The following is a 24647-nucleotide window of genomic DNA, read 5'->3' on the forward strand; positions in this document are numbered from 1 at the left end:
GAAGAGTATGGAGAAGGAAAGGAACTGCTCATGATCCTAAGCATACCACCTCATAAGTGAAGCATGGTGGTGGTAGTGTCATGGCATGGGCATGTATGGCTGCCAATGGAACTGGTTCTCTTGTATTTATTGATGATGTGACTGCTGACAAAAGCAGCAGGATGAATTCTGAAGTGTTTCGGGCAATATTATCTGCTCATATTCAGCCAAATGCTTCAGAACTCATTGGATGCCGCTTCACAGTGCAGATGGACAATGACCCAAAGCATACTGCAAAAGCAACCAAAGAGTTTTTTAAGGGATAGAAGTGGAATGTTATGCAATGGCCAAGTCAATCACCTGACCTGAATCCGATTGAGCATGCATTTCACTCGCTGAAGACAAAACTGAGGGGAAAATGCCCCAAGAACAAGCAGGAACTGAAGACAGTTGCAGTAGAGGCCTGGCAGAGCATCACCAGGGATGAAACAAAGCGTTTGGTGATGTCTATGCGTTCCAGACTTCAAGCTGTAATTGACTGCAAAGGATTTGCAACCAAGTATTAAAAAGTATTAAAAAGTGAAAGTTTGATTTATGATTATTATTCTGTCCCATTACTTTTGGTCCCTTAACAAGTGGGAGGCACATATGCAAACTGTTGTAATTCCTACACCGTTCACCTGATTTGGATGTAAATGCCCTCAAATTAAAGCTGACAGTCTTTAGTTAAAGCACATCTTGTTCGTTTCATTTCAAATCCATTGTGATGGTGTATAGAGCCAAAAATGTTAGAATTGTGTCGATGTCCCAATATTTATGGACCTGACTGTATGTAGCACCACTGTGTATGAAGTCTTGATGCATTAGTATTGGTGGGGTATTGGGACTTTTTGATAAAATTGGAATAGAAAGCAAGCAATGCAAACCTGTATGCCCAGGAACAGAATAATTAGTATTCCCACTGGTGATTATTTTTTACAGTCTTTACTATGGATTGTTCATATAGACTTGGAGATATATGAACAAGGTCAGATTATAGAATTACAGTATGTCCAGGAACCCCAAAGTCTCATTCAAATACATCCAGAAGGAAACATGGTAATATGCAGAAAGCCCTTTTGTTCATTCATTCAACACTTTCCGGCTCACTCTAAAGACAGGCTGCTAACTAGAAATAGTAACGTGGTTTGGTACACAGACGCCTGTTAGGAAGTCTTTTTTGAAAGATAGGAAGAATCTGCATCCTGAAAGAGAAAAAAAAAATCACCTTAAAACAGCACACAAAAGCAAAGAGCAGTACAAATATCTCACCTATCAGCTAAATCAGAGAGCTGCTGACATCATCATATTAGTCACAGTGCATACAATTAAGCAAATGGTGCATATATAACAGGCAAAAAAAGACTGAAGTGTACCTGTCACCTATGTAACTAGTAGTTGCATAAACATGATATTAGCTGGTACAAGACACAAAATTGCAAATGCTGACTTCCCTCACTGCAGGTCACTGTGACATGCTCATTTCATTGTGGGGTACATGCTGAGAACTCTGCTTTGGAACTGAAGTTGAAATATGGTGAAATGTTTCAGATTCATTTTTCCTGTCCTTGGGAGTCCCCATATAGAATTTGTAATCAAGAGCATTTCTGCTGCTTTCTTATGAGTGCACCAATCCCCGCCTGTAATTTCCATAAGGATGTTAATTGCAGGTCTCAGTTAATAATCCTAATGTCCTATTGAATGCAATATTTTTGCAACGTTGTAAAATACATTTTGTTGCTCATCATCTTTAAGGTGCAACTCCAGGCACAAATATCTCAATCCTATGACTTGCAAACATTTATCTCGAGGTCTCAATTCTGTTAACTACATACATTTTCTAAGGCTAATGTTACACGGGTGATTGTAATGTCTTGCTACTTAGAGGTTTAGCCAATTGCGTGTAATCACCTCATTAAGTGTGACCTCACTAAATAGTGATTTATCACTAGTTGTAGTGAATGATCTGTAAATAAATTTGACAAATGGCTTGCTATGGACTAAGATGCACAGATAGCATGTTGTAGGATCTTGTTGTGATCAAGCACACATGAATGGAACATTCTCCAATAATGTGAGATTGATTGCTACTACATGCTAGTTGTGTAGTTTGCTCCAAAAGGAGCTCTTTATTTAGTGATGCTTGCAGTTCAGCTTTAAGATGACTAACTATGTTTGCTGTCCTGAACAGCCTTTAGGTTCTAAAATTTAAGCTGAACTCCAGGGAAGCCAAGAAATACAAAGATGTAGTACATCTCAACAAGCTGTTTTGCCTGCCAAAGGATTTGTATTTCTCTCCATCAAGTTCTAAGATTTACACAGATCTGTCATACAGCTCAGTCCTGTCTGGCAGGGCAGAAGACCCGATTTTACTCTGTCGCTATTAAGAAACACTTGTAGGTCATATCCCTCCCCCAGCCTATAACGAAATAGTGAAAAAAGAAGCATGAGACTGATGAGCTAATTTCTGTCACTCTTCTCTCCTCCTTTCAGCATGCTCCTTGTGCTGCTTATCCCTTTCCCAGTATGAGGTCTACCATACAGGGATTGCAAGAGATTGATATCAAGTCACATTCAGGTACTTAAGCTGCTTGTGTTTATAAAAATAATTCCTCTTTCTCTTCCATTAAAGGATACAGGAAGTCTTTCACTTTCAGGTTATAGGCCATCTACAGGAGTCTTGAACGCTTGCAAAAAAGAACTATAGGCCACCCCAGGAGAACCCTGTTATTACCAGCATGCCTTGGTCTCCTGCTGGTGGTTCAGTAGGAGGAGAGATGTTTTCTTTGCAGCTCTGCTGCATGAAAGACGGTTAACCTATTTTTGATAGAACTTTTTTTTTTTTATTCATCAAACTTTTTCTTCTTCAATCAACATTCTTCACCCTCAGTTTGGTCTTTGGAGCACTGTGTTCAGGCTTCACTGGACTGGGTGTTGTAGGGATAACCTGGAAGTGACCTTCAGGCACTGGGCTCTGTGTAGAGTGATTTCCAATCTCCATTCTGATAAGAGTTAACACTTTCTCGGTCCAGTACCATTGACATTATCTCAGCATCTGACTCACTTTGCAATTGTTGGTAAGCCAGTAGGGCTGAGCTCAGTTACATAGGCCAGTAAATGGGTTGCCAGTGTGGGACTAAGCTCTGTTGTTATCTTCTGGAAGGAATGTAAGATTGCGCGCAAGAGGCATTTGGAACATTGAATCATTTCTGCTGTCCACCTACTTTGTTTATCTCCAGTCATCTGACCCTCACCTACTCAGCAGTCTGAGTTTTGTGAGTACCTGAGGCCTTGCCTCTTACCCTGAGCTTTATGCTAACTTGCCATGTGGGTGCAGCGTGTTTGATTTTAGACACAGGAAGAAGGGGGACAGTATTGCTGAAACGCATGCCCCCGCTCCCACTCGGCTCCAGGGCGGTTTGCAGCATGTTTACTGATAATGCAGAGGTCTACAGCCTGGAATCCCTTTGCCCTCTGTTCCTAAAGTTTATTTTGTCATCAGAGTGTTCGTTAGCTCCAATGGGTGTGACTAGTTCATCTGCTCTTTTTACTGCAGTCGTGCAAGACTTTATGGTGCAAACCACCCAGTGATTTGCTAACTATGAATGCAGAGGCCACAAGCATGCTTCTGTGCCTTCTCACAAATTCTGTATATGATTTACCTGCTGCCTTTGCAGCTTCTGAAGCACCAGCCTTCGAGCCTCTGACTGAAGAGACCATTTCAGTTCTTTTCAATAAGGTGCACACCACTATGAAACTAGAGGACCAGTCTATTACTTCCACCAGTGCTCTTTCCAGTCTTGGGTCCTTTCCCATTGCATCCTGATGTTCAAACTCTTTTTCTATGGATGTTAGAAACATTCTGACAATGCAACATTCTGTCGATGTGGGACAATTCAGTCAAATTCCTGGACAGACTGGTTTGTTTGGTACCAGTGCCAACCCGTGGGCCTGAAGAGGAATCCTGCTGGAAGGTCTTTGAACCTGGACCCAATTAGACAGCACCATGATGGTGACATACATCAACCATCATGGGTGAAACGTCTCGGTATGAAAAGAGAGGTAGATCAGATCCTGTCCTGGTCAGAACTTCACATTCCTGTGTGGTTAATCCTAGGCATAGATGATTGGCAAGCAGACTTCCTAAGCCAACAGTGCTTGGACCCAGGGGAGTGGTCCTTACACCTTGAAATGTTCCAAGACCTTGGTCTTACATGGAGATGCTGGATGTAGACCTTGTGCCCTCCATGTTTAACAACAAACTGGACAGGTTGGCAAGCAGACTTCCTAAGCCAACAGTGCTTGGACCCAGGGGAGTGGTCCTTACACCTTGAAATGTTCCAAGACCTTGGTCTCACTTGGAGATGCTGGATGTAGACCTTGTGCCCTCCATGTTTAACAACAAACTGGACAGGTTTGTAGCCAAAAACAGGGATCCTCTTGCAGAAGCAGTGGATGCTGTAGTGGCTATAGGAATCCTCTTGCAGAAGCAGTGGATGCTGTAGTGGCTATAGGAATCCTCTTGTGGAAGCAGTGGATGCTGTAGTGGCTCAGTGAGATAGGTATACCCTGATCTATGCCTTTCATCTCCGCTTTGCGGGACCAAGATGGAAGACATTCTGATGATTCTAATTGCTGCAGACTAGAAAAGGCAGATGTAGTTTGTAGACCTGGTAAGACTCCTGGTAGACGCTCTGTGGACTCAGCCAGATCATCAAGATATTTTGTCTCAAGGGCCATTTTACCATCTATGGTCTCTGGCTTTAAAGGCATGACTGTTGAAGCCCAGGTTTTGAAAGACAAGAACATCTATGAATCTCTGATTCCTATGATGCTAAAAGCTAGGAAGGCAAATTCCTGTAAAGGCTATCAGATATGGAAGGCATACTTCACTTGGTGTGAATCTATTCAGTTGGACTGTTTTTGAACATCCCAAAGGTTGAAGACTTCCAACGTCCCCTCAATGAACAAGAAAAACATATATTTTTGCCCTCAAAATCCTGTTATTGGAGTCTATTGAGAGACATATGTCCCACCACTCTGTGTTTATGGTTATGTTTTCACTACTGATTTGCTACAAAACTGAAGCATGCTGGTAGTAGGAGATGTTATGCTGAATAGTGTCCAATCTTCTTGTAGGCAGCAGTATAATCCAAAGGTGCAAGACTTAGTGTCCCTTAATAGACTTCAAGAGAAGAATAGACTGGAAAATTAAGATTGCAGAGTTGCATCTTTTATATCTGCCTAGAGTTCAGCTTTGAATGATATCTTTACATTTTTTAAAAAGCACATACCAGTCCACTTTTAAAGTTCTCTATTCTCTTTTGACCAAGTTTCCCTGTTATCCACCACGCCCATGTTGGTGCATACTGCCAGAAGTAACTTATCAGTAAATAGGGATGGTCTGAGATCCAAGATTCATTCAGGTCATTTGCAGCTGTCACCAAAATCAGGCGTGCACAACGCTCTGCAGGCATTTTGTAAGTCTGATCTCCTGCCGATTCCAAGGGCTGCAACATAAGAAGGAACATATTATGATGTTTATTTCTGAGACGTAAAACTAAAATTAATTAGTATCTTTGTTTTTTTTTCCAGCGTGGTACAGCAATAATACATAGGTATATTAACAGTGATCTAATAGTCAAAGCAGATACATTATTTTAGAACATCAGCAATGTATTAACAATACAAGAAATAGTTGATGATCCAATATAAGCATACTTGGTCCCTGCAAGCACTGATTCCTGTACTGATTCTGCCTCCTGAAACTCCCCCTCTCACCACCTCTGTAGTTTGGAAGGTAGGCTCTGTGAAATGTGTGACACACACACATATTCAAAGGCATAGTAAATATGTGTAACAACATTCAAGAAAATATATGTGTGGGACGATTTAAAAAGTAAGTTTTTAAACTTCAAGATAATGCAGATTAATAGGGGTAGGCTCGAAAATAGAAGTCAGTGTGGAAAAAAAATATAGGATTTAAAATTTTGACTATAGATACACTATAAAGCATAGCGATAAATAAAAAAAAGTGATATAAGAAGTTACTTAGCACCAAAGTAAAATATTTTGTTTTTCATTGTTATATAATAAATCCACAATAGACCTTTACACGCAGCATGTCTAACTGGTGATTTCATATGGTCCACTGACACTTGTTACGTGTTCCTCTGTCAGTTAAACAGTTCTTATGGTCATTAAAAAAAAAATCTGTCCTTGTCTAAAATGCTAAAGTTAGAGTACTGCTTAATTGCACCACTTTGTGTTGTCTGCAAATACCTTTGTCAGTTTTTAAAGTAGATCTATCCTTCACTATACTTACCCCTCCACTGATGCTAGCGCCCTCACCTGCCATTCTATGTTCGTTCAGTTTTCTGGTCTTTTTCCGTTTCTGTGTCTTTGGCCACGTTTGACAGGCCAGCCCAGGATGACATAGCTCCCACTCATGCGTACGGGAGCTAATTTATCTCAGCACCAAGACATGCCAAGAATGTACATCGAGCTGTGCATCCACATACATCCAACAGACATACAGGGGTTCGTTTACTGAAATTGGAGAGTGCAAAATCTGGTGCAGCTCTGCATTGTAGCCAATCAGCTTCTAACTTCATATATAAAAAAAAGTATACAGGCGAGTGCTAGTGCAAATATTAAAGCAGCTAGCACTCAAGGTATAGGTAACAATCCCAACAAACAAAAGTATAAAGAAGTGCAACACTAAAAACACACAATCAATATATTAAGTGGAACAGTCAAGTGCAGCATATATGTATATAAAACTTGCGTAAGTACAGGTGAAACTCGAAAAATTAGAATACTGTGCAAAAGTTCATTTATTTCAGTAATGCAACTTACAAGGTGAAACTAATATATGAGATAGACTCATTACATGCAAAGCAAGATAGTTCAAGCCGTGATTTGTCATAATTGTGATGATTATGGCTTACAGCTTATGAAAACCCCAAATCCACAATCTCAGAAAATTAGAATATTACATGCAATCAATAAAACAAGGATTGTACATAGAACAATATCGGACCTCTGAAAAGTAGAAGCATGCATATGTACTCAGTACTTGGTTTGGGCCCCAACAATTGGGCAGCAATTACTGCCTCAATGCGGCATGGCATGGAAGCTATCAGCCTGTGGCACTGCTGAGGTGTTATGGAAGACCAGGATGCTTCAATAGCGGCCTTCAGCTCTTCTGCATTGTTCGGTCTCATGTCTTTCATCTTTCTCTTGGCAATGCCCCATAGATTCTCTATGAGGTTCAAGTCAGGCGAGTTTGCTGGCCAATCAAGCACAGTAATCCCATGGTCGTTGAACCTTGTTTTGGTGCTTTTGGCAGTGTGGGCAGGTGCAAAGTCCTGCTGGAAAATAAAGTCAGCATCCCCATGAAGCTCGTTTGCGGAAGAAGGCATGAAGTGCTCCAAAATCTCCTGGTAGACGGCTGCATTGACCCTGAACTTAATGAAGCACAGTGGACCAACACCAGCAGATGACATGGCTCCCCAAATCAACACAGACTGTGGAAACGTCACACTGGACTTCAACCATTCTGCAGTGTGTGCCTCTCCAATCTTCCTCCATACTCTGGGCCCTTGGTTTCCAAATGAGATGCAAAAGTTGCTCTCATCAGAAAAGAGGACTTTGGACCACTGAGCAACAGGCCAGGTCTGTTTTTCTTTAGCCAAGGTAAGACGCTTCTGATGTTGTTTGTTGTTCAGGAGTGGCTTGACAAGAGGAATACGACATTTGAAGCCCATGTCCAGGATCTGTCTGTGTGTGCTGGCTCTTGATGCACTGACTCCAGCCTCAGTCCACTGCTTGTGAAAGTCCCCAACACTTTTGAATGACCTTTTCCTGACAATCCTCTCCAGGCTGCGGTCATCCCTGCTGCTTGTGCACCTTTTTCTTCCACACTTTTCCCTTCCACATAACTTTCTATTAATGTGCTTTGATACAGCACTTTGGGAACATCCAACTTCTTTTGCAATTACCTTTTGAGGCTTTCCCTCCTTATGGAGGGTGTCAATGATGGTTTTCTGCACATCTGACAGGTCAGCAGTCTTTCCCATGATTGTGATTCCTACTAAACCAGACTGAGAGACCATTTAAAGGCTCAGAAACCCTTTGCAGGTGTTATGGCTTAATTAGCTGATTAGAGTGGGACACTTTGAGCCTAGAATATTGCACCTTTTCACAATATTCTAATTTTCTGAGATTGTGGATTTGGGGTTTTCATGAGCTGTAAGCCATAATCATCACAATTATGACAAATCACGGCTTGAACTATCTTGCTTTGCATGTAATGAGTCTATCTCATATATTAGTTTCACCTTTTAAGTTGCATTACTGAAATAAATGAACTTTTGCACGATATTCAAATTTTTTGAGTTTCACCTGTATAAAGTCAGCAAGAAAATAGAGTCCGTGAATAACTGATAATCTGTGCACTAAAGTGCAATATTATAAATCAATAGCAATGTTTGTGGTTGCACATATCCAATTACAATTCCATCCAACAAATGCATTCAAATATTGTCCTTATGTTGTAAAGTGCAATAATTGCAACGTGCAGGGTGTGAATGTGCAAACAATCACAAAAGGGAATCCACCACCTTGGATGGATGTACACTCACCAGATATATCATAGGCATATATTATGACATGTCACATCTGGAGGTGAAGAAGCAGCCAGGGAACCCCCTCTGGGATGCTAGTATGATTAACCAATCATACTGCTCCATCTGGGCCTAGGTGGAAGAAGGGACCTTTGTCCTAGGGAAGATAGCTTGTCCCTCGGAAGTCTTCTCAGGAATGACAGATGGGTTCTGCACTCTGAATACAGCTCCTGTGACAGCGTGAGGAAAGTGCAGCCGATAACCAGCAACTGCATTTGCCCAGTGATCTGCTGTGTCATTGGACACAGCTGATCATGTGGTAAAAGGCTGCTGTGATTGGCCTTTTACCATATCACGTGATCAGCTGTGTTCGTAGGACACAGCAATCACAGAGATCACCGGGTGCACGGGAGGACGCGTTCTGGGAAGACGTCATATGCCGCCCTCCCAGAACTGGACAACCGCACTGTAGCCGTTATTCGTTTGGCAAGTGGTTAACGGTCTCTAGACTGGCCTGCGACATGTGCGCCGCCTATCAGCAATAGGACACACTTGCCACTTACTACTGCGTGTAGTATCACCACACTAGCATCCCTTTTTATACCTGCAAGAATTAAAAGTCTTGGTTTGACTTGAACACCCCTCGTATTTTAAGGCATGCTACAAATATTTTGGTTTTCTGAAAAAGTGTACACGTCATGGTACCTGATTTGGGTGTTCGGTAAAAGCATTTTCCACAATTTTTGACTGTACAGGTCCCGGACATATGTTGCTCACTGTTATACCTGGATAACATCCAAGTTCTATTCTGAGACTGTTGAAGAAGCCCTGCAAAAAAATAAATGGCCACACAATTACTGCAGTGGTGGTCTGCATTGAAATCAGTAACCCTCGATCAGACCATTCCATACTGCATTATGAAGGTGACTCCCTCTACTCAACCGGAAAAGCTTACCTGGACAGCATGCTTGCTGGCAGCATATCCACTGCCCAGAGGCACTCCAATAAAGCCAGTCACACTGCTTATAGTGACAATCTTTCCTTTCTTCCTTTCGATCATATGGGGTAAAACATGCTTAGTCAGGGAAATAGTCCCAAAGTAATTAAGTTCCATTAACCCTCGAAAAACATCCAGATCTGTATCCACACAAAGAGAGCGCTGCGATCGCCCACTGTTATTTACCAGGATATCAATCTGTGAGAAAAACCATATGCAGGTAGAAAGTGAATACAGAAGGGCTAGAATTTTATCTCTGGAGCTTGTAGACACACAACCTTTGACACAAAAAGCAACACCCCTCTGCTAGGATCACTTATTTCCATACAGAACATTTTCTTCTTTTACGGATCCTATACCGGCTGGCCATAAACCAGTAGATTTTCATATGAAAATTTGCTAATGGTTAGTGGGGTCAAATTGACCATCATTTTCAACCGTAGTCACTAGAAAAGGAGAGGGATGGAAATTGTTTCTCGAACAAATGAAAACAAACTGAATGTGAATTTTATTTGAGAAAATCATATAGATTGTACCATGAACATGAGAAACCTCTTTAAAGGTCTCCATTCAAATAGGTCTAGACAAAATTTTAAGGGCTTTTCAATTAATTTACCATATGATGGCATGATCAAATGCCTGATGAATGATTTTTCAGAATTTCTGTACAAATGTTGAAGCAAAATTCTAATGGTGTATGGCCATACAATAACATTGCTAAATTTGTATAGGAAAAAAAAAATGTGTGGTCGACAACTATGCAGGGAAAAGCTGCACTTTTCCCTCTGTTGCCTATATGCACAGGCGTTCTGTGCCTATCTATAGGGCTGGGTTTTTTTTCAAAACATCCAAAAAGGTACATAAGTTTCAGTTTTCACTCTAAGTATAATAATCGGAGAACCATATTTTTAGGTTCATAGCTTTTGTGCATTGCTTTACAGTGCTAAGAACTGTGATATACACTATATTGCCAAAAGTATTGGGACACCCTTCCAAATCATTGGATTCAGGTTTTCCAATCACCTCCATGGCCACAGGTGTATACAATCAAGCACCTAGGCATGCAGACTGCTTCTACAAAAATTTGTTTAAGAATGGGTCGCTCTCAGGAGCTCAGTGAATTCAAGCGTGGTACCGTGATAGATTGCCACCTGTGCAATAAGTCCATCCGTGATATTTCCTTGCTACTAAATATTCCACAGTCAACTGTTAGTGGTATTATAACAAAATGGAAGCAACTGGGAACAACAGCAACTCAGCCATGAAGTGGTAGGCCACATAAAATGACAGTGTGGGGATGGGCTTGCTGAAGTGCACAGTGTGCAGAAATCGCCAACTGTCTGCAGAGTCAATAGCTAAAGACCTCCAAACTTCATGTGGTCTTCAGTTTGGCACAACAACGATGCGTAGAGAGCTTCATGGAATGGGTTTCCATGGCCGAGGAGCTACATCACCTTACCATCACCTTACATCACCAAATGCAATGCAAAGCGTTGGATGCAGTGGTGTAAAGCACACCACCACTGGACTCTAGATCAGTGGAGACGTGTTCTCTGGAGTGATGAATCACGCTGCTCTGGCAATTCAATGGACGTGTCTGGGTTTGGCGGTTGCCAGGAGAGCGGTGCTTGCCTGATTGCATTGTGCCAAGTGTAACTTTTGGTGGAGGGGGGGATTATGGTGTGGAGTTGTTATTCAGGGGATGGGCTTGACCCCTTAGTTCCAGTAAAGGGAACTCTTAAGGCATCAGTTTACCAAGAGATTTTAGACAATTTATTAACCGTGTGATCACAATGTGTTTGTTGTAATAATGTTTATCATTTTAGTAATGAACAGGTTTAGGATTGTAGGGTTAGGTTGTGTATGAAGGTATTATAAACTTTCCTACCTGCACCTTGTGTTTTTTTTACCTGCATAGGACATGCATTGATCCTTAGTGCAATGTTTCTCAACCTTTTTTCAGTCAAGGCACCCTTTAAAATTAGGGACAGTCTTGAAGCACCCTGTTCTAAAATAGGGTGCCTCTCAACTGTCTATAATTTTAAAAGAGCACTCCATTCTAAAATGTGAAAATCTATTCTAATAGTTTTATATAATGCAGCAACATCCACACATGTAGGACACCCAATATTGGAGGTGATTTATTCTTTCAAAGCTAATACACTTTTGCACACTGACTAGTATTCCAATGTTTATCTTCTCTCCCAGTTTTTCTTCATTACTGAGCTAATGTGACCCCAGCACTGATGGTGAGGGAAGGGTCAAACTAGGATGCTGTGCAGGCAGCTGACATCCTCCTTATCAACTGATGATGTCATTGGTTGTCAGGATGCCGGTGGCTAAAAGGTCGTAATGGTGCACAATGAAAATCTGTAGCTTTCTGTAACTAAAAGACAAGCTTGATCCACCCACTGGCTTGTATACAAGTTTTGGTCAATTTTTAGACAAGGCCAAGGCACCTCTCAAGAAACCTCAAGGCACCCTGGTTGAGAAAGTCTGCTGTAGTGCATGGTGTGATTTGTTGCCTTGTATGCACAGTGTCTAGAAGATTTTGTTTGTGGGGCATGAGGCTTGGCATTGCACAGGTTAATGGATTGCCTCTGTCTGTCTGAGACTTGAAACTTCCTGTGAAGAAACTAGATATCCCACATTCTCTGGGTCTTTCAGTATAGCACTGATGTAGATGAGAGCTAAATAGTAATTAGATCTGACACAGACACAAACAGGCAGAGTAATTAACAGTGAGATCCCTATGCTGGAAGAGACCATCAAATTAGCACTGCCAAAATTGTGATACAGCACTGAAGAATTGGCAAAGATTGGACACTGACCAGGAACAAAATGTTGCCTGTCCCTTTAGTGAATAGAGACAAGTTAGATGAATGCAGCACAGAGGAGGCATAAAAAGGGCTGAAAGTGAAGGAAAAGAATCACGGACCTATGCTCACCTACTAACTTAGGTACAGCGTTAAACATATTATTGCTGTTTTTATAGGGGGGTCCTCTTTAAAGCGCATTTCCACTTTTGCAGTCCAATTTGAGATTACCCCACTATCTGTTGTATGTTCCTGTTTACAAAGCATAGCTAAAAATCATTACTTACCTTTTAGATGTTTCTAAGGAGAATGTGGCTGATTTTAAGAATTTCTGTAAAGTCTGACAGCGTTTTTGTCCCTATACAGACTCTAGCTATCCCTAAATGCATGAGGGTGGTTTCTACATTTGTAACCCTTTGTTAGGACAGTCTGTGTTCAGATGTAGTTTACAGCTGATAATGAAGAACTGCAACACAGTACAGACAGGGTTAATTATGTTCATCATTACTCCACAGCCCTCTCCTAAACATTACAAAGCTGGGAGATCAGGTAAGGATTTTTAAGCAAGTAAAATACACCTAAAAATGTAACTAGCCATTTGTATTTATTTAATATTATGTTATGTGAATGGGAACATGTAACGAATATAAAGTAGGCGTTTTCCCAATTTGGCTACAAAAGTGGAAATATGCTTTAAGGGAACCTTGTTACCCAATTACCCTATTAGCAATTGAAATGCAATTTTTTTGTGGTGATATTGATTTTATAATGTGATTATCAATAGTATATTATTGGCATAGAGAAAATAAATAAAAAGAATTTGGCAGGTTGTAATAGGTAACATTGTCACTTTTGTTATTAAAATTGGTACAAAAGCAGAACTGTCCCCATAGCAACCAGTCAGGTATTATTAGTTGGATTCATTGGTAATCAATGATAATTAACCCATTTTGGTTCCAGTGATTATAAATCAGACCACTAGATTCAGAATTTTGAAATAAATTTGTAAACAAGCCTCTAAGCTCTACTGAACACTTCTATACGGTGTGTGTAAGCAGCACCACCATATTCAGCCATTGTCCATCATACACAGCAAATGTCTCACATGCACTATATAAACGTTTTCACTAGAATATATTTCACTTAAAAAGCACTCACCCTGCCAAAATGTTCCACCACTTTGTCTGTTGCTGCCTTGTGGGCATTTATGTTGATTAGGTCAAGAGGAACAACTAAGATATCTTTGTTTTCTAAATTGCTGATCTCTGGTAAAAACAAAACACAAAAATCATAATAAAAAAAAAAACAACAGCACAAAAAAGGTGAAGCAGAGAGAACATGAGATTTGGAAGAGTTAACTGTGAACACTGTAGTCTGGAGGCAGTCTGTTAGCTTGGAGATGGGAGGGGGAGGAGCAGAGATGAGTGGGGGAGTGCCTTACCACCCTAGGCTATGGGGCTGTGTGGGCTTTAAACCCTGAACAATCACATATATGCAGTCCTAGGTAAACGGTTTACTGTGCTGAGACCATGCTCCCAGCACAGTAATGGGTAGGTACCGGAAAGCTCCCTCAGGGAGCTTTCCAATCACTTGACCACTGTGACTGCCAATCACAGCAGTCAAATGATCGGCATGCCCGCCTTTCACCTCCCTGCAGTTAGATCCTCTTAAAGGGCCGGGAGACGATGGAAAGGGTTAAGTATATCTCCAGCCCTGAAAATCCCAGGCTTAGGCTTGTAAAAGTGTGATTGGAAAAGAAAACTTCTGATAAATTGACAGTTTTCTCCTGTCCCACTAGTAAGGCCGATTTCAAATATATTGGGGAACTTGGCAAGAGTTGTACTGGTGACCCCTTGGCTGGAATACTGCAGACCAGATATTACACACAATGCCTCCAACATTAGCCCATCCCAAATATGCCTCTCTTCTTAATAACGCTTGGGAAGTAATCTGTAACATTCAGTGCTGCGGTCAGACAACGAAACACTACATGGTACCTCAGGCGGAACACCACTATCTACGCTACCTGAGCCCTCTGATATTTGCTTACAATGTACTGTAACACTCTGTCGCTTGTGTTTTTGCACATTTAGGTGCAAGTATAACCACTTCAATACCGGGCACTTTCACCCCCTTCCTGCCCAGGTCAATTTTCAGCTTTCAGCACTGTTGCATTTTGAATGACAATTGTGCGGTCATGCAACATTGTACCTAAATGAAATTTGTATCTTTTTTCACAGAAATAGAGCTTTCTTTTGGTGGTATTTAATCACCACTTGGTTTTTTTATTTTTTGCTAAATAAATGAAAAAAATACAGAAAATCTGGAACAAAAAACCCCACAATTTCTTTAGGGCCAAAATGTATTCTGCTACATTTCTTTGGTGAAAATAACCCAAATCAGTGTTTATTATTTAGTTTGTAGGAAGGTTTTAGTGTCCACAAACTATGGTATATATCTGAATGCAATCTTGATGTACTGACAGCCTCATTTCTTGAGGCCCTAAAATGTCAGAACAGTAAAAATACCCCCAAATTACCCCTTTTTGGAAAGTAGACAGTCCAAGGTATTTAGCACGAGGCATGGCAAGTTTTTTGAAGTTGTAATTTTTTTTAGGAAAATGAAGAAATGTAAAAAAGTCACAATTTAAAATTTTTTTTTTTTTTACATACTATCACCAGTACAGCATTTTTCATGTAACTGGTGTGCCGGTGGTCAGGGACACTGACTGTTGACATTATGAAAAAAAATGAATATATTTTATTAATTTTCTTTTCTCTTTTTTTGTTAAAATGTTTCTTTTTTTTAACCACCTCCCGCCCACCATATAGTAATATGACGGGCGCAAGGTGGCTCTCTCGTTCTGGGAGGACGTCATATGATGTCCTCCCATTCTCAGTGCGCATGCGCGGCTCAGGGAGCGTGTAGTGCGGCAATAGGCGGTGCGCTGTGTCCCTCGGACACAGTGGATCACCGATCACGGAAAGAGCCGAAGATGTTGGCTCGGTCATGTGATCAGCTGTGTCCAATCACAGCTGATCACATGGAAACAGGAAAATGCCGGTTATCGGCATTTCTCTCCTCTCGAGCTGTCACGCTGACAGCTTGAGAGGAGAGCCGGTAATCGGCTTTCCACGGAGGGGACATGTACACTGATCATCAGGGCACTGATGATCAGTGTGCCCTGATGATCAGTGTAGCCCCAGCAGTGCCACCTGTCAGTGTCCATCAGTGCCTTATGTCAGTGCCACATATCAGTGCCTACCAGTGCACATCAATGCCACATATCAGTGCCCATCTGAGCTGCCTTTCAGTGTCACCCATCAGTGCCAGTCAGTGCCACCTATCAATGCCAATCAGTGCCACCTATCAGTGCTGCCTATCAGTGCCAGTCAGTGCCACCTATCAGTGCCATGTATCAGTGCTGCCTTTTTAGTGCCCATCAGTGATGCCTGTCAATGCCACCTATCAGTGCCTCCTCATCAGTGCCCATCAGTACCACCTATCAGTGTCCATCAGTGCAGCCTCATTAGCGCACATCAGTGAAGGAGAAAAATCCCTTATTTACAAAATTTTATAACAAAAACTAAGAAAAAACATTTTTTTTCAAAATTTTCAGTGGTTTTTGGTTTAAGAAAAAATAAAAACCCCAGGAGGTGATTAAATACCACCAAAATAAAGCTCTGTCACAAAAAAAATGATAAAAAATTTCATATAGGTACAGTGTTGCATGACCGCGCAATTGTCATTCAAAGTGTGACAGTGCTGAAAGCTGGAAATTGGCCTGGGCAGGAAGGGGGTATAAGTGCCCGGTAGGCTAGTGGTTAAACACACTATCACCAGAGCAATACAATGTTACCATAGTAACATTGTACTACTCTAGGGAAGTGATCAGGATTTTTTTTTTTTTCTTATACATTATGATTGAATCATTGAATTTCACTTTCACTGCTATAGGCAAGCATTTTTACTGAAGGCAATCGATTCATTGTGTGTATAGTTGTGATTGGCCACAGCTAACCTCATGGCACAGATGGGCTGTGATTGGCATGTTTGTATGTACTGCAGGAATGCATGCAAGATTGAACATGTTTTTGAGTTCCATAAGTGTGAACAGTAACAGCCTTAGTAACACACAGAAAAAAAAAAATTAAAGCAGAAATATAGCCAAAGCTTTTTTGTCTATACTGCTATGGATCACAAGTGCAGTTCATTGTGCACTCCTGTGACACATGTTCATCTGACGTCACAGATCCGATCCAGGCTCTGAAAAGATCCTGACCATCTAGTCAGGATTCTCCCAGAAGCCTGGACCGGCACCTGGCTCAGCTTTTCAGCATTGGATTGATGCTGCATCCGCCTAGCTGAGTATAATTGTTTATTTTGTTCAAAGTCCATACTTCTCTTTGAAATGAAATGTCTATAGCATTTTCTATGGTTGAACTGGATGGATTTTTGTCTTTTTTCAGCCAGACTAACTATGTAACTATGTATTGGAGACATCATTATTACTTTGATAAGGCTTGTGTAAATACAAATGTGTTATCTTCAAATATTTGCCTTGCTACAAATACAGATTAACACATCAGCACATGACAGTAACGGGATAATACAAACCCAAGCATTTCTTCTTCACTCTCAGCAGTTCAGCCTCACGTCTGGAGGAGAGGACTAGCTGGGCACCTAATTTGGCCAGCTGGTAACATACCGCCTCGCCGATGCCGCTTGATGCCCCGGTCACCCACACAACGCTGCCACGGAGCTTACTTTCTACAAAATAAACAAACATTATAATACATATATTTTAATGTAAACATAATTTTTACATACGTTGGACCTTTTTTTTTTTAGGCTGCACACAGTGTCCTGTAATAATCAATGACATCTCTGTCATACTTGTCCTTTTCTTTCCACCCACTAAATGCAATTCAGGCAGAATCCCTTTTATCTTCAATGGATCATCAATATCCAACATCAGCTGACCTTTTTTTTTCTGATGCACCTCAACACATTCACTGGCGTGATGCATTGGGGGGGGTGAATTAACAGGCACATTCCCCAAAATGACTACACAATGTGTCTAACGCATAGCCATAACTACAGCCTTAAATATAGAACATGCCGCAGTTTTGTGGATTTCACTACAATAAAATTGAACTTGAAAATGACCAAACATTGTCTAAACAGACTCATGTGTAATCCTACTTAAAACCTAACTCCACTTTTGTGGAGAAAAAAAAAATTCCCCTCCGAGTGATCTATGTACATTGCAAGGACTTTAAAAAAAATGTTATTGCAGATTCCTACCTTTTATTATTCTGAAGAAATAGATGTTTGTTTGTCGATGTACAAAGTGAATCTGTATGGGAGTGGTTTTATAACTATCAATCAGCTGCTGCACCTGCAGGGTTTTAATAAGGAAAGTGGCAGAGTCTGCATCCCTTTAGATGTACTTTCCTTTTGGGAGTATCTCACCAAAAAATGACATATTTGTGGCAGGGGATGTCAAAAATCTGACTTGTATCTTAGTGCAGATTTCTGGGAAAATCAGCAAGTCAATCACACCAGCAGGAAATTACATTTCTGGGGGGCATTGCATGCAGCATCTGTATACAGAACGCCTCCAGGTAGCCGTACTGCATTGTACAGAAAATGATAGCGTTGCAGATTGAAAAGGAAAGGTCATTTATAATAACATTCAATTACAATATGACTTGAGTCGTTGTATTGCTATACACTATGAATTTTTTATTTGCTAATTGTTTCCCATGAAAGTGGAGTTACCCTTTAAATCTTGGTGTACTTTTTATATTTCTCATGATCTGTGTAGTATTTCCAGTGTGAAGCTGCGCCCCTGTGCAGGAGCTTCCTGTAAAAAAGACCAGTCATGGCTACTTCTTCTCCCTGTGCAGAGTAACTGGTATTGTCTCCTCCTGTAATTTTCTGCAGGCAGCCGGTAGTGGGTGGGGCCTGCTGGGCCCCTCCCACAGCTCTGTTTTCTGCTATGTACAGCACAGTGATGATACCACCACTACGTTAACAGGGCAATATCTGGGTTTGCAAAGACATTTGGTGCACACATCGTGGGCATATATCATTTGTGACTACTGAGGAATATATTTAAATGAATGCATTTGTGCCTGGAGTTAAACTTTAAGCAACTCATTTTGTGAAGACAAAAACCTATGGTATGATTTGAATGCGTCGGCCCCATAGAAAGTTCAATAGCTTTGTCCATTACCGTGCTTTGCAGTAGAATGCGGGTTCAAGAGTGTTACCGCAACACACGGATGTGAAAACGATGTCATCACAAGTCACTTTTTAAAAAATTTTATCATGCTTTCAGATTAATAGTTGATTTCCATCCATGTGTCGGGGCAATTAACACATGACAGCATTATATATGTTGATGTATTACGGAGCTATTCATTTTGAAGAGCATTCCCACACACCAAGTCAACGCATGTAATGCATCCCATTATAGTGCAGTGTATTGCGACAAAGATTTGAGGTCCGATTTATTGTACGTTTTGGTGCATCTAGGATTGCCACCTCCTCCCTTTAAAACGGAACACATATTAATTACACAGGTTCGAGGATAATTTATTGCAGATAAGGCTCTAAGGTTAGGTTCACACCTATGCAGTTTGCGTTTGATCCATTTCTGCAGTGCGTTTTTGCACATGCTTTGATGCCTTGTATTTTTTTTTCTTGCTGTTAGGCAGATTAAAACGCATCAAAAACCATGTAAAAAATGCAGCAAAAACACACTACTTGCTTTTCTGCAGCGTCTCCATTGAAGTCTATAGAACCAAAAATGCAACATTTTGCATTTAAAAAAGTCCCTGACCCTTTCCAAAAAGCACACCGGGTGAAAATGCGGAGATGTGAACGTGTCCCATAGGAAATCATGTTAAATGGACGGCTGTGCGTTTCCGCAAAATGCTGCTGAAAACACATAGGTGTGAACCTAGACTAAGGGCTCTTTCACACGGACGTTCCGATTGGGTCCGACTGCCTGTATTTCAGGCGGACCCGATCAGAACCTCCATTCTCCTCTATGGAGCAGTGGGTATAAACGGACCCGCCGACATCCGATCCGCCAAAAACAGATGGATGGGGATCCAATTCCCTGTCTGTCTATTGGATCGAATGAAAATGGACAGGCAGTCCATTTTCATCTAAGCGCCCATTAAGGAGAGCGAGCAGCTCTGTGTCTGCGCTGCAGCAGCGGAGCGGACACAGAGCTGTCATCTGCTTGCTCAGCTGGGATCAGTGGAAAGATTCCCCGCTAAGCAAGCTGATCTGCTAAATGGGTCCACCCCGTGTGAAAGAGCCCTATGTGAGTTTAATTAACATTTCAATCAGCCGCAGAACCTGTGTAATGAATATATGTTCGGTTTTAGTCCTCGTGCACACCGGACATTTTTAGTCCTCGTGCACGCCGGACATTTTTAGTCCTCGTGCACGCCGGACATTTTTAGTCCTCGTGCACGCCGGACATTTTTAGTCCTCGTGCACATGGGGTGTTTTGAGAACGCTGGTAACGTTAGCTGTGTAAAGTCATGTTAACAGAATGAGTTTTACAGCTTTTTTTAGCGTTTTTTCATTAGCGTTCAGCAGCGTTTTTCCGCGTTTGTGTTTTTAGCGAGCCTTTTTTCAAAAAAATTATTTTCTCTTGGTCAAAAGAATGTCCAGAAATGCCGGTTTGCGGCGTTTTAAAGCCTTTTTCAGCATTAGAGCGTTTTTACAGCTAAAAAACTCCTTTAGAAACCTACTAGTTCTGGGGGTTTTTTCAGCCAAAAAACGTTGATTACAGTCTATGTGTGCATGGACACATAGGATAACATGCTGGGGGGTTTACTGGCTGTAGAAAAAAAACTTCAAAAGCCAAAAACAGCTGCTGTAAAAACGTCAAGTATGCATGAGGACGTAGCCCCGGTTCACATATATGCGGCCATGCTGGCCACGTTTTGCGTGGGCACGAGAGCCAATTCATTTGAATGGACTCTCGTGCCCTGTGACACGTAGGGAAGACGTCCCTGCACTTCTTCGGAAAATGCAGCCTGCACGGGAACCACGGTTCCCAGGATGGTTGCGTTTTCCCTTGTGGGCGGCGTGCCATTAGAACTAATGGCACCAGCCCGCGGGTCCGCATTTCTGCCAAGGCACCACCTGCACAGTGAACCTAGCCTTAAAGGGAAGAGGTAGTAACCCTCGGTGCATTGGAAGTCTGTTGATTTTAATCTGCTACCTTAATGCAATGCACATCCATTATCTACAAATGTAAGGCTCCATTCACACTGATGCGATTTACCCTGCATCTGACGCTGCAATGCCATGCACGACAGCGGAAATCACATTATTCTCTAAGGTGCACATTCATGTTAATGCAGCTTGGTGCGGTGCTATTTTTGAAAAAGGTGCAGGCACTTCTTCTGATGTAGCATTGTGCGTTTTTGGCCCCATAAACTTCAATGGGAGCACATGAAAAGCACATAGATATGCGTTTTTGGCAGTGTTTTGTATTTAACAACCAGTTTCCTCCTCAGACTCCATGCACACGCGGCATTTTAATAACCCTGGTAACATTAGCTGTGTAAAGTCACGTTAAAAACGTGAGTTTTTTAGCTTTTTTTGCATTAGCGATTAGTTGCGTTTTGCCGTGATTAGTGACGTTTTTCCACGTTTGTGGTTTTTAGCGTTTTGTTAACCACCAATATTTTTTGGGGTCAAAAAACATCCAAAAACGCCAGTTTTTGCAGCATTTTACTGCTTTTTTTAGTGTTAGAGCATTTTTACAGCTAAAAAAACACCTCTAGAAACTCACTAGTTCTGGGTTTTTTTTCCAACCAAAAAACGTTGATTACAGTCTATGTGTGTATGGACACAGGATAACATGCTGCGGAGTTTACTGGCTGTAGAAAAAACGTCAAAAGCCAAAAACAGCCGCTGTAAAAACATTAAGTGTGCATGAGGACTAAAAAAAAAAGCCATGAAGCAAGAAAATGCATCAATCACATGCAAAAGCGCGCTACAAACCCCCCCCCTGAAAAATCGAATGAATATGCAGCAGTAGTGTGAGCCTAGGCTTATCGCACCCTTAGGACAGTTTCTCAGCAGCATCTGATATTTACCTGGCGAATGGCCAAAGCGCTCTGCCCACAGCAAAGTTAAATCTGCATCAGCTTTAATAAACCTGATGATCTGTATGAGAAAGTAGGCAAGGCAGCAGAGTGTGAGCAGGATAAGCAGATCCATGCTGCGTTCAGCTTCCACCCACGCACAGGTCACACAGGAGGGCTGGTCTTGTGCCTGTCACTTGCTGGGTGCACTCTGCCTCTGATACATACATATGACTTTGTCCTTTTCCTCCTTTGTGAAGGAACAGGAGGGCTTTCTGCCGCTCAGTCTCCTCCTATTTCCCCCTCCATGGAGGAAGTTGTGCAAGGCTTATCCTCTCTGTTACATAAAGGCAATCTGATCAGGACTCGCTCAACGAGTATTTCTATGCCAGCGAAGAAGCGCCTACTACCCAGCGTAACTAATGTGCACAGCTGCAATGATGATAATTACATGCAATACTCATCCGCTGACATTGCAGTGTAAAAGCATGTAGACTGCGTTTAAAGGGAACCTCACTCACGCTAGCTTGCTCTCCGCTCTGAGCCCCTTGAATCCTGCGCTGACATGCTGCAACCACAAGCATTGCACAAAGTTGCGGGGCGGTCACATTCACTTGAAAGGATCATGCACGTTCACGATATGGGGTATAATTGTGGCCGTGGCATGTGTACATGTGCCTCTGGCAGCAATAGCGTGACTTGACCACATGGTTTTACCACCCCCACCTGCGAGTGTGAATGAGCCCTTATATGGAGAAGTATGGGGAATGCCCACTGTGTATATGCTAGTTGCCTGGCTGTCATACTGACCCTGTGGATACTTAATTTTGAGTCACTTACCAGAAGCATTTTGCAGATAAGTGCTTCTGACTCTAGATAGTTACATAGTTAGTCTGGCTGAAAAAAGACAAAAGTCCATCCAGTTCAACCATAAAAAAAAAAGTTATCCTATACCCACAGTTGATCCAGAGGAAGGCAAAAAAAAAACCCAGCAAAGCATGATCCAATTTGCTCCTGCAGGGGAAAATTCCTTCCTGATCCCCTGAGAGGCAATCGGGTATTCTCTGGATCAACTTTACCTATGAATGTTAGTATCCAGTTATATTCTGTGTATCTAAGAAATAATCCAGGCCTTATTGAAGCAATCCACTGAGCTGGCCAGAACCAACTCTTGAGGGAGTCTATTCCACATTTTCACAGCTCTTAGGGCTCATTCACACGTGACTGTTTTACCAACGCTTGCCAAACACCCCTATAGCGCTTGGCAGGTGTTGGTCCGGTGTTTGCGGAGCGTTTTTTAATGCTCGGCAAATGCTCTGCAAATGCCAATACGCGGTTTAGCGGAGGTTGCTAGGCGTTTGCTGAGTGTTAAAAACGCCCTACAAACACCTATAATGAAGTTTGAATGGTGTTACTGCTCCGCAAATGCCCCTCAACTGGCTGCAACAGCACAGAATACGCCTTCTGGAGTGGCCCAGTCAGAGTCCTGACCTCAACCCGATTGAAATGCTGTGGCATGACCTTAAGAGAGCGATTAACACCAGACATCCCAAGAATATTGCTACACTGAAACAGTTTTGTGAAGAGGAGTGGTCCAAAATTACTTCAGATCGTTGTGCAGGTCTGATCTGCAACTACAGGAAACGTTTGGTTGAGGTTATTGCTGCCAAAGGAGGGTCAACCAGTTATTAAGTCCAAAGGTTCACATACTTTTTCCTCCCTGCACTGTGAATGTTTACATGTTATGTGCAATTAAACCATGGCAACATCTAATGTTTGTGTAGTATTATGTTCAGCAGACTGTGTTCTTCTATTGGTGTGACTTAGATGACGTTCAGAGCACATTTTATGCCCAATTCATGCAAAACTCCACGTAATCCCAAGGGGTTCACATACTTTTTCTTGCAACTGTATATCCGAATCTCCAAAAATCAAATTTTCATCCGAAAAATTAATTGTAATGAAATGAAACTCACATGCCTAGAAGGAACTTGATGGACACACATCCTCCCCAAGGCTTCAGGGTAGGCCTCAATACCCACACTATACCATCCTGTGTCAGTGAAAAAAAACAACCAAGTAGAGCAGTGGCGTCACAATTTTGGGTGCGCACCGCACCCAGGTGACACCTGCCAGAGGGGTGACACCATCCTGAGGGGCTCGGGCAGGGCTGTGGATAAGGGAGTACCACCAGTCCTCCTGTATGGGGCCCAGGCAGCTGGGTGAATTGGATGTGGGCATGGAGGGTAATCGGCACGGCTGGGTGGGAGGCAATTACTGGACTAATCCCCTGTGTGGCTCTCTCTGCAGCAGCTGAAATCTGACTTCTCCCCTCCCTCCCACTGGTTTCAGCTGCTTCAGAGAAAGCCATACAGAGGATCAGTTTCAGTAATTGCCCCCCGCCGCACCCATCACCCTCCTTGTGCACTATTCATTTCCTCCTGCTGCCCAGAACCACCAGTGTGCCCCCACCCTTGCAGTGCTGCCGGCTTCCCTCCTCTCTTCCCACCAGCAGCTGCAAGCACACAATAGAATCCTTCAGGATGGAGAGTGGGGGAAGGGGCTGGTAAATATGACACATTTATGATACTGATCACTCACTGCGTTCATTCATAACTGAAGCCAAGTAACATGTATTTTTCTTTGGGAGGGGGGCCCTGTGAGGTTGGCTGTATGGGGTCCCGTGGTTTCTAACAGCAGCCCTGGGCTCAGGACCCAGAGGTATTTATATCTGCTGTCTGCAGGATGGATGGTTGAATGCTGTGGTAGCTACTCGTCTCCGCCCACCTCCCCCCTCTGCCAATTGCAGCTAGAGTGCATCCTAGGGCGTCCAATCAGTGGCACCAGTGAGGAGAGAGCTTGGCATTGCCCTGGCAACCAGGAAGTGTGGCGAAGTGGCTGGGAGGAGAGAAGTGCCACAGGAAACATGAGGTGGGAGAGGAGCCAGAGGAGACATGAGGCAGGAGAGGCATCAGGAGGATACATGAAGCGGGAGAGGTGCCAGAGGCTACTCGTCCTGTGTAGGTTGCTGCTGGCCGCCATTCTCATCCTCATGTAAGGGGGA

At 42.3% G+C, this 24647-nt stretch overlaps 1 protein-coding gene across 1 annotated transcript; it reads right to left on the reverse strand.

Annotated features, from left to right (window-relative positions):
* Positions 1–947: 947 nt before the first annotated feature.
* DHRS7 (dehydrogenase/reductase 7) lies at positions 948–21839 on the reverse strand. The gene is made up of 7 exons (XM_089676547.1): positions 21596–21839; positions 17076–17228; positions 13617–13723; positions 9601–9840; positions 9351–9473; positions 5313–5528; positions 948–1223 (listed from the first exon to the last, which is right to left on the reverse strand). The coding sequence occupies exons 1-7, from the start codon at positions 21717–21719 to the stop codon at positions 1185–1187; spliced, it is 1002 nt and encodes a 333-aa protein (XP_089532673.1). The 5' UTR covers positions 21720–21839; the 3' UTR covers positions 948–1184.
* Between the last annotated feature and the right edge of the window lie 2808 nt (positions 21840–24647).

Source organism: Staurois parvus, unplaced genomic scaffold (genome assembly GCF_062004578.1).
Source record: "Staurois parvus isolate SC_StPar_1 unplaced genomic scaffold, SC_StPar_1.0 ptg000171l, whole genome shotgun sequence".
NCBI classification, from domain to species: domain Eukaryota; kingdom Metazoa; phylum Chordata; class Amphibia; order Anura; family Ranidae; genus Staurois; species Staurois parvus.

Bases quoted from the DNA above. Each gene is read 5' to 3' on its own strand.
- DHRS7 (XM_089676547.1), bottom strand. From the start codon at position 21,719: ATGGATCTGCTTATCCTGCTCACACTCTGCTGCCTTGCCTACTTTCTC. The intron at 17,229-21,595 runs GTAAATATCAGA...TTTATTTTGTAG, and splicing joins GCGCTTTGGCCATTCGCCAG to AAAGTAAGCTCCGTGGCAGC. The intron at 5,529-9,350 runs GTACCATGACGT...CTTATGTTGCAG, and splicing joins TTACCGAACACCCAAATCAG to CCCTTGGAATCGGCAGGAGA.